This window comes from Cariama cristata, unplaced genomic scaffold, assembly GCF_000690535.1.
Source record: "Cariama cristata isolate BGI_N322 unplaced genomic scaffold, ASM69053v1 scaffold3125, whole genome shotgun sequence".
Taxonomy (NCBI): domain Eukaryota; kingdom Metazoa; phylum Chordata; class Aves; order Cariamiformes; family Cariamidae; genus Cariama; species Cariama cristata.
The window spans coordinates 60,943-71,904 of record NW_009619034.1 but is presented as its reverse complement, the minus strand read 5'-3'; the positions used below and the strand labels follow the sequence as shown (position 1 = coordinate 71,904).

The following is a 10,962-nucleotide window of genomic DNA, read 5'->3' as shown; positions in this document are numbered from 1 at the left end:
TGAACACAACGACAAACAGGCCAGAGCTGCAGGATGAGGTTTATTCCTAACAGGACGGTGTGATTATTCCACAATGTGTCGCAGCGTTACCGGATTCCCAAGCCGTAACCCGGGGTGGTGCTGGACAGGGGTTAAACGTGGCAGAAACACGGTTACCAGCTTGCCAAGGGCATAGGGGCTTTGTCCCCCCTGCAAGGGTTTTCGTGCCACCCATAGTGAGAGGCAGGCGTGGGACCCCACAGAGCAGAGCTGGGCCGGTGCACCCCAGCCTAGGGCTTGGTGGCTTCCATCACCGCTCAAGGCCATCCCCCATCCCATCTCAGGCACCCCAAAAGGCACAGAAAGGGTCAGTTGCTTGTCCATGAAGGGGTGCTGGGTCACCCGTTTCTCACCTGGACACCTCCGGGCTGGGTCCCTGGTGTGAGCAAAGAGTTAAAGAGGACAGCATGAGGGGCAGAGCCCCTCACCACCCTCAGGGCTCCCCTCGGGCAGACGAGGCTCAGCCCCAGCTGGGGCAGAGCCTGGCACTTTTGGGAGAGTTGGTTTGGCCGGCGCTGGCAGGGGCATGGCACCAAGGGGAAGACGTTCAAGATGTGCTGGAGGACACCAAGTTCTGTGTTCCCCGACGAGGTCAGTAGATCATTTTAGTACCGTTATGTGAAACATTTAGGAACGCAGGCGTTCACCACCCTGGGTAAGGCTGGGTCTGGGTCTCTCAACGTCAGATTGAGAAGGGAGAAGACGAAGCGGCCTCGTGGAGGGGCTGCATGTGAGGCCTCGTCCCCGTTCCTTCCGATCGCCCACGGTGCCGTGGGTTTTACAGCTGCTGGAGGATAATGTCAACCGCTTCGGCGAGGTTGTTCACGTACGCATCGGGCTTCACGTGGGGGTGGTTTTCATCGCAAGGCCTGCAAAGGAGAGAGAAGGGCACGGCTGAGCAAGGACGGACTCCCAACCAGGTCCCATGTCCTCACAGTGTGCAGGGCAGCACCGAGGTGGCCCCAGATGCAGCACCGTCGGGTGAGCCTGGGTTTCACATTCCTCCCTCTTCTGTTTTTTTTCCCCCTTTTCCCCCGCTCCTCTCCCATACCCAAGTCTTTCCTGCCTGCTACGGTAGATCTCATGTCCTTGTGCAACTGGGCTGGGCAAAACTTCACAAAGTCTTGTATGGAAGACAATCTGTATCATTAACTAACTCATTCAAATTAACGCACCGCATTTTATATGGCAGTTCTTCATTCAGGCAATAGCAGTATCAGACAGGGATCGCTGGGAGGACACTTCACTGCAAGCCTAGGATCCTATGAAACTGTGGAAATAACTACCATCCCATGGTTTTTCTCTAGAAATAGGTAAAGAACAGAAGAACTCAGGTCCGACCGAGAGACGTGAAAGGTCTGTACATAGCTTCAGTGAATGGGAAGGATCTGTCAGGGTTTAATTTTGCAGGACCAGCATCTTCTTGTAAATCTAACAGCGGTGGTTTCAGACGCTACCATGAAAAGGGTCAGACTCACCCTCCACCACGAGTCACCACCCCAAAGCAGAGCGGCTTGAAGCCATTTTTTTTGCCAATGATTTAATTAGAGCTACTGGCCTAACGAGGCGCAGATGCGCAATCCTGTTTTACTGATTCAGCAGCATTGCTGGTGGGTTCGGGGGCAGATGTGGGAAGCAGAAATTTTCCAAACCTCGTGGTCCTGTTATGGCTCTTGGGCTGAGAAACCCGACAGCTGCTGAAGAGAAAACATATGTATTTTATACGCTTAATGGCTTTCCTTTGGGAAAGAGATGAGAGCCCTAATGTCCACCTCCCACGTCTCTCACTCCCTGTTTTCTCATTGGGGAAGACGCATTTCCCATCGGATACATGGGAGGCAGAGAAATTATTATTATTATTTATGATGTGCAGAATTTGGTGAGCACTTCTCTGTACAAGTATCAAATTATTTCTTCAGTCCCAGCACTGAAGCTCCCCAGGGCTATCTCCTTTCTGTTCATTTTCCAGCCCCACTCTTCACGTCCGAGTACACGAGCTCCTCGCAAAGGCACAGCCTCTTTCGGGAGCCCACGCTGCTCGAGATTTTACTTGCTGCAAAGTTAGGCAACTAGGAAAAATAAAAGACACTGATATTCAGCTTTCCTTGTGTCACCTGCAAAGCCACGTCTGGCACAGGGACGATGGCTCCATGAAACGAACTCTACGTTGGTGCTGGCTGACATAAAAGCATCTTATTTAAAAGGTGGACGGTTACTCCATGGGTCTTTATTTAATTATCCAAGTCCTATCTTGTTACAGTGCTAGAGTGCAAAAGTAATTACGATGTTTTTTAGGTTTTCCTCAAGTGAAGAAGAATTTAGATTGCTGAAGGTAAAGCAAGTTATATCATACAATGGAGAAAAACTATCAAATATGAAGCAAGTAAAAATCCAGTATGTATCCATCCCTTAAGTGGTGATTATTGCTCACCCTCTGATTTAACCAAGTGGCTTTTATAAATACAGAAGTACCTTTGGGGGGGATGGCAAAATACTAATTTCTTGGCAATAATCCTTAATTTGAGTGGAGATCTAAAAAAAGTAATGAACAAAACTTCTTTCCATTTCACACCCTGAAAAATGATTCTTTCTTAGCTTACACATTAGGAGAAAATTTTAAGAACTGCTTGAAACGAATGCTTCTACAAGAAATTTTCAATTACACAGAACTCTTTGATCTATTAAAAGGATTTTGTGATTGATATCTGTGCTGACTATACACAAATCCACTTGTAACTCAGCTGCTAAATGCCAGTCATCAAGGAAATGCCCTGTGTACACTTATGTGTGCTGTGGAAGACGGGGGTGTGTGTGTGTGTATATATATATATACACACAAAGCAAAGCCAACTAGGGAATAAGGTATTTTTACCCATTTGTCCAAATAACCTGCGATCACAACACACAGACGGGCCAGCCACCAACTCCTGGCCGCAGCGAGGTTAATGGTAAAACCCACCTTTGCTCCTGGGGAGCTACAAGTTCACCCTTGCGTGTTCCCCAACGACCCCACGGGACCCCTGGGGTGGACATCAGCTTCATTCATCTGCTGCATCCCTATGATTCATCCAAGCTCAATTATTTCTCTTTTACTTCGCAGTCTGATACCTTACAGGGTTACAGCTCGGAAGCGTAAAATACTCCTCTGCTACCCATGCTACAGAGAGACGGCCTCGCTCACAACACAAGGGTTTCAATCATTTTACAAATACTTTACCGGCGTTATCCAGAAGAAAACGAGAGGAATACGCAGCCCTTATGCAGGTGCCTTCCCTGCCTGGCTCAGCTCCAGCCAGGACCCCGCTTCCCTCCCCTGTTGGGGACCAGCCCCATGACACGGCACTGTCCCCACACCGGCCATCCCTACCCCTGGGCTGGAAAGCATATTTCATTCCAGCCCACGGCACATTCTGGAGTTATATATACTTTGGAGACACGTCAGATGTCTTAGATTACCTATATGCTCACCGCTGCTAAGTGGGGGGAAACGCAATAAAGAAAATTGTCTGAGCTCTGTAGGAAAGCAGAGAACTGGAATAAAACGTACTTCTCCGCTCTCTTGCCTCTTCCTAGGGCTGTGCCAGGAGCTTTTCTCCCCGTCAGTGCCACCCCGAGAGCTGTTTCATGTGGCCTCTTCCTTTGTCTCGCAGAACGCTTTGTGGCTCACACGACTGCACACAAGTAGCCAAGCGGTGGCTTTTTTCCCCCCTCTGGTTCAGTATTGCTCTTTTAAGCATGTCTCGAAAGGAAACTGCAAGCAATAATCCCCCCACACTAATGCCAAGAAGCAATACTCCAAATGTAGCGAAACAATTCAGGAGCCCAAGTCTGGGTGCCAGAAGTGAGGCAGGAGAGACAGCTGAGCCATAAAACCTCTGGGCAAACCCAAGATGCTGGAGGATAAGCCCTTCTTCTGCCATCTGAAGGGAGCAGAGACCGTGGCTCTATGCCAGCCTCTCCCCTGGGGAATTCTGGTTTTTTCCCAGGAGAAATCCCCAGTTACGGAGAGTTTTAAGATACCCTGAAGTAAAGCACTGCTCTGGAGCTCGGCCCTGATGTCCTGGGTGTTGCTTTGGTGCATCAGAGCCTCCCTGGACAGGACCACCAGGTGCAGGTGGAAACTCCAGCCAAGAGCTGATCTTGCTCTTAAGGTTTCGGCTTGGCTTCTCTTTTGGTGACAGTGACCCTTTTTGCATCGCACGATGGCAGACCAGACAACAGTAGGTCACGAGACTGACAGCGAAGGTTACGTTTTAGTACTTTTCTCTTTCATATTCCAGAAATAAATTAAAAAAAATTCTAAAAATATCTTCAATTTGCTAGGTCAGTCGAAGAATAAACTCGCATTGAGCTAATTTTAAGATAAACTTCCGATTTTTTTTTTTCATGTGGGACTCTAGTTACAGAGAAGAACATAAATCAAAATGACAGAAAATTATATTCTGTAGCTGAATATTGAGCTGTCAGCAGTCTTGGCCAGTGCACAAACTCGCTTGTGAAAAATCCACTACAGCCTTGGGAAACACTCTCCTCAGTAAAGCAGGACTCCTTGGAGCGGCTGAGCACCACAGCCTGGATGCGTACACAAGGAACGTTTTCCAGCCCCAGTTGGCCATCACAGCTGTGAAATGTGGCACTTCATTTCTGCATTGCCTTTTGGTGGCCACCTTGCTGGTATATGAAGTGGTCTGGGAAAGAAGTGGCTTAGCACAGGGACCCTCTGAAATTTGAGGTGGTCCTTCTTGGTCCCTACAGGGACACAGGATCTGCGCCTGCCCTTCCACACACAGGGCAACGTTAGGAGAATATGTTCTTCAAAAGAAAAAGCCATCCAAAACGATCAGTGCATTACAACACATTAAAGATATGAAGTATCTTTAGCATGATGCAACCCGGACAGAGGTCTTGAGGCTCGGTAGTTACTCACGTCCATCAAATCATCCTCAGCAGATGACTAAACATCCTCTTCTCCCAGGGACCCTTTATCACTGTCAGGGCTGCAGGAGCTGAGCAGCTATCTATAGCCCCATGTGCTCTGAGCCAGATCCTCCACCCATACTGAACTGGTTAGTTCAGATCGATGCTTCTGTCTGAGACATCAAGGAAGCAGCAGGGTGCTGCAGAAAACTGGCTCCGCAATTTTAACTCTTCATTCGGTCACTTGGTAAGAGAAGCTCCAGCATGGTAGCAGGGCTACTGACTAGCAGAAAGCGATGCCTTCCTCCTGGTGAAGCATAAAACCACATCCCAGATCATAAGAAAAACCAGGTTGTGCAAGAATAAGAAGGTTCACTTACTGTCTGGGTCAGATTTCCACTTGGATAGGTCTGTTCTGGCAAGCTGAATTCCCTACCTAGACTCAGCTATCGGGAATGGTCTTGAATTGCTCCAACCTGCTATGCCATTTTGTGTGATGTTCACCCAGACACAGCTGAGTATCTGAGGGACACAGGGATCTAAACTGGCTTGGGTAGTCCTTTGCAGGAACTACTAGGGCTCTTTCGATTGAATGAAGCAAATACATGCAGAAAACAGCATTGCTAGGGACAGTGTAAAAAGATGCCCCCAAACCCATAGACTTTGAGTTAACCCTTTTCTTTCCCTTAGGGGTTGGCATTCCAGGTTTAGTCTGTGGGTCGAGGTGGGCATCGCACACTGCTGGCAGCTGGCTCTGAATGGCATTCTCATGGGCGTCCGTTTCTGCAAAGGGAATCGGAGCTGTGGAACGCCTGCGAAGTAAGGCATGTGGCTGGGTGCCGGAGGTGTCCTGCCGAGCTGGGAGCCAACTGTCCCACCGGGAGCAAGGAGTGGATGTCTGAGCACCAAACCCTCACGGCATGCTGTCCTAGGAAACTTCACGTCCCAGTTGGAATGACTTCCTCAGCGCCTCGCTTGCACTCATTTCCAACAAAACGTATGGACAACAAAAAGGAAACAGCTGGATTACTGCATGGATAAAATATTTAGCAGATAAAAGTCTAGGTGGAGGTAGCCGACATGGATAGTCGTGGCCACAGGGATGGAAACAGCCCCAGAATCCAACTCCATCCGAGACCTGCCGAAACTTGACTTCAGAGAACGAGAGCAGATGGAGATTGATCAACACCTGATTAGTATCACAAGTTAAAATCTGCTTTTACATAGTTCTTAAAAAATGGGGGTGGGTAGGAAAAACACCACGCGGGGCCAAAGCGAGGCACCGAAGTTAATTTGAAAAAGACAAATGATCTCACATTCCAGCGTACAGAGCCGCAGTCATTTGGCAAACCTGATCTCTAACGCTGCGTGTCCCACGATCGCTGACCCTTCCAGCAGCACAGCTTTCTGCGAGACGGCAAACCCCAGCCCACAAACTCTCCCTCTGTTTGTAGAAGGGATCTCTCTGTGTCACCACACAGCCTTCCCACTAACTCCCTAATTAAACAGCATATACTCCTGCTGCATAAAATTAGATAAAAAAGCTTGAAACCATTTCTCCTGACAGTGTATTCTTCAGGGGCTCTTACTACGGCCATAAAATATGTGAGACAGAGTTTAACGAGATTTTCTTTAGGAGGAATGTAAACAGACACTGTAACCTTTGCTAGTTTCTTTGGACAGATGCAATAACTTTACTTGGTGCCGTGACTTAAACTCTCTTTTTTGTGAAATGTGCAATTTAATCAGTTTGGCACTGAAAACCCAAATAAATCACAGTGACTGACAGTAGACTGATGGGCAGTTGATGAATGGCTGTGGAGCATGTTTCCTGACCTTATGATGAAAGACAAACCTGCACCAAAGCCACTAAGTACACCCAGTGCTGGAGCAGGTCCCAGAACTTCAGGGAACTCCATACCTGGACCCTGTATCTCATGTTACGGACGATTTGGGAAGATGTTTTTGCTTGGAGAGGTGGGCACCATCAACAGAAACTTCTAACCACAAGCCACGCAGCTGAGGATGCTGAGGATGCTTTCTACATTGCTGCCAAATCGGTGGCCTCTAGAGATGACCTTGCCATGCCATCTCCTCCTGGCCAACACGTTTGCAAGAGTTTCAGGAAAGCAAACCCATATCAGAGCAAACCAACATCATCCACTGCTCTTCTCTTGCCTCCCAGAACTGCACACACAGCTAATTGTGTTTAATTGCAACTCACTTAAATTCAAGCATCCACAAACAGGTAGAAATTAACAGCCAAATTGTTTGCTAACACCTGAAGGACATCTGTGGGCTTGCCTCTTAATCGTTCCCGTTTGTGTTAAACTGCTACAGTTTTAACTGAGCAGAATAAACCGGCTTAGGTACAACACTTCTCCAGGCGATGTACCTCAACATACAGGAAAATACTAGGACTGAGGGGATAGGGAGTTATCTTTCTGCATAAATTACCTAAAAAAAAAAAAAAAGCTTGGCAACTGCTAGCAAACATTCCCCAGATCTTTGTTTTTCTGAATTTCAAGGCACTTCCCGGGGTGAACACTTGTATTTTTCAAATGTACATGTGCTGAAAATTTAATTTAGAGTGTTGTGGTAATTTGTTCGTTTCTAATCAGTTGGCTGCATGGTGGTGCTCTAACTAATGAGCTCAGATACACAATTCCAGAAATAACTGCTTAGAAGAGGATGCTGAGAGTACTGGTAGGGCTAAAATAGGTGCATGGGGGAGTGCTTGGTGTCCCTGCTCCAGTCTTCTCTACCAGGTCTTCCACCAGGTCTTTTTAAACTGGCACTTGCCAAGATCTGGCACAGGACATCACATCGGGGAGCAAGGAGGAGGTCAGAAATGATGATCGTAACTGCAGACAAGAAGCAGTTCAGGGAGAGCAAGTGAGGCTTTGTCAAAATAAACAAGTAAAAGGAGCAGAGGTGACCAGGGCAGATCATAAGCTGGAGGCTGGCAGTGGCAAACTTCTGTGGATATTACACGTAAAGCTTGGGAGAGGGTCAACACAAGTATTTCCAATACTTCTCCTCACAGGCACAACCTTTACTCACACTGTTTGTAAATTATCCTTCAAATAATCCCAATTCCTGCCATTTCTGCAGGATACAGTGCACCAACCGGCCATAGAACATATAACACTGAGGAAGTGGATGATGCAGGCAGCTGTTTTCCTCCACCTATCCCTATTTATTTTTTCTCTCAGGAAACACAGCACATGTGAACATGCCAGATTAAGAGCTTTGGATGTTAGAAGTCCTGAAAGTCTTTGTACGGGCTGCACATAGGAATCCCTATTTATTTTTTCTCTCAGGAAACATAGCACATGTGAACACGCCAGATTAAGAGCTTTGGACGTTAGAAGTCCTGAAAGTCTTTGTATGGGCTGCGGATAGGCCATACACAGATTCATCCACACACTTGCTTAAGTAAGAAAAAGGCATGAAGAAAGGCAGGACGGTGATGGGGAGACGTGATGCAAAGTGCTGCCATCGGGACAGAGGGTACTGTTGGCTAAATGCTCTCATGTGATTTACACCAGAGCAGGAGATTTTCTTAGAACTGACTTCTTTCCACCACCTCCAAAACCCCTCATGCAAAAATGCACTGGAAAGTCAAGCTGGTTTGAACAAATATTTAAACAAGCAGAGCACTGGTGTTCAGGCATCTGGGCAGCAATTTTCCTCGTCAAAACTGCAGAGCTCTCTCATCTTGTAAAGCAAATTTTTTGGGGGCCCAGCCATTAAAGGCATCCATACCAGTGTTACAGTGAAGGAGAGGCAGCAGCACACATGCCTGTTCTGGTTTTGGACTGGTTCCCAGCCTGCTCGTCCCCAAACGGCTGCACATGTGGCCTGGGGACAGCTGGAATTTGGTGGCCATCAGGATGGTGGGACACTCAACCGGCCTCTTCTGCCACACAAGGCTCTGGTCCCTTCTTCTCTGCCCATGCTGAAGGCATCATGTGGGCTCTGAGCTGGGACCTGCCGTGGTCCCATCCAACCCTGAATCCAAAGGTTAAGCCATCATGGCTCAAAAGGCAGCCTGGCTCCGTGCTTGGGATGATGGATACTTGATCGGACTCCTCAGAGGAGGAGTCACGGCATTTGTGACTGCCATCCTCAGCCTCATCACAACCATTTTAATTCATCTATGCAGTGAGGGTGTCTGTTGGTGGGATTTGTGCAACTTCCTCTGTTAGGTGAGCCAATACAGCTACAGGGAACAGAAAAACTTTTGAGAACACAAAATGCTTGTCTCTGCAGAGATGCACATTCACCCCTTGGTCACCTGGGTTTCCCTTGTCATGCTGGCCCAGACCCATTTCACCCAGCGCTGGCTGTCCAAAAGCATGATGCTGTGCCCAGGCTGGGCACCTGCAGCTCTTCAGGAGCCTCCTTCTCAGAACAGATAGGTCCCTCCACAGGGAAAGGGAAGAGTATTCAGCCCCTGTTCATCCCATCTTCTTAGATAACAAGTCTGGATAGGAAATACCCTCTAGAAGAGATGATTTTCCTTCCTACTGACCCTATTTAAAACAGATGAAAAGCTCACAGCCCAGAACCAGTTCTTTGACAGCCAGGGTTAGGTGTAAAGAATCTGGTCTAACTTATAGACAAAGTTTATCTAAAGTTAACTGAGATAAATCCTACCTCTTGCATCACTGCAGTCTGCGAGCACATGGTGGAAACAAACAGTATAAGCCAGGTGTGTTTGTGTAAGTGCAACGGCCCCCAGTTTGGATGGGGGATCAGAAGCTCTGCACTGTACATATGGATGCACCTAGTGCTGCAATGCAAGTACAGAACAGCTGGTTTCAATAAAAGCAAGTCTCCCTCTCCCCCTCAAAAGTTAAACGCACGTTCGCTGTTTGCTGAGAAACTCTGAGAACTGTCCCTGCTTTGCCAAATCATCCCGTCTAACAGGGTGTTTGCATGCACCATGAGACTCAGCTCTGCCTGCTTGGATTAATTATTGATGACCTGCCTGGCTTTGCCAAATGACCTTACTCAATTCAGTAGAAAATAATTGTAAATGCCCCTGAGAAAGAATTTGGACATAAATATTTTCTTTGTCTGTATATACAAACAGATGTGCATCTTTTAAGATGCATCAGCTACTAATGGGACTTAATATTACATGAGACTGGGAAAGATTAATTTCAAGGGCTGAATTTGAAGCTCAGTGGTGCTCAGGCGTCTTACTCTGTTAGGCACTTTTAAAGACCTTAACCTAAGAGAGTATTTCATTGCTTTCCTTTAATACATTGCTTACAAAATCCATAGGAAACATGTAAAATGAATGCTGGCTTCTGCATTTGCAAAGCATCACATGGAGATTTAAGTCGCAGAACTCTGGTAGATCCAGATACTAGCAAGAAAGGAGCTTTGCGGATTATAAAAGAAAGAAGTCTTAATTTAAGATTTCAAATGCTGTTTGGAGAAGTTTAATCTAAAAAGTATGAGGCCAAATTTGCACTGGTAATGTAACCCTCTAAACAAGACACTCAAAGATAGAGCATTACAAGACTGTTTCTCATCAAACAAGAATCTGAGCTACCCTAAGGAGAATAATATTTGTCTTCAGATGGTGCTCACTAAATCAGTCTTAATTTTAAACAAGAATGAAACCATGGGATATCTGTGCCACCCCCAGGAAAGCCAAGCAGACAGACACGCATGCAGCCAGCTCTCCTTCCAAAGGGCAGGAACAGCCAATTCACACACATGTTGGGAACCAGTACCTCCCTTCTTATGTGAGAAGCCAAAAAAGCACCTACATTGGAAAATTAAGGCACGCTCTACATCTTTGGCTGCAAAGTTGCTCAGCCTGGACAAGGCAATGGCATGGTCATGCAGCAACCCCAGCAGAGCAGGACCTCTCTGCAGGGTCTCTATCGGACTTCTCCTCCTCCCAGAGCCAACAGGAATATTACATCCAACCTCACTACGCTCAAGGATGTCAGGAACCCACTGGTTTCTAAGCATGCCCATGCT

The 10,962-nt window shown here is 47.2% G+C and overlaps 1 protein-coding gene across 1 annotated transcript in view; it reads right to left on the bottom strand.

The window, feature by feature from the left end:
* Window positions 1–817: 817 nt before the first annotated feature.
* Window positions 818–10,962, bottom strand: part of LOC104162358 (phospholysine phosphohistidine inorganic pyrophosphate phosphatase-like) — a gene marked incomplete at its 5' end in the record, with an annotated part of 69,571 nt that continues 59,426 nt past the window's right edge. The window contains one exon of the mRNA XM_009701071.1: window positions 818–908. Within this exon, the coding sequence (XP_009699373.1) occupies window positions 818–908 (91 nt within the window). The remainder of the gene's footprint in view (window positions 909–10,962) is intronic.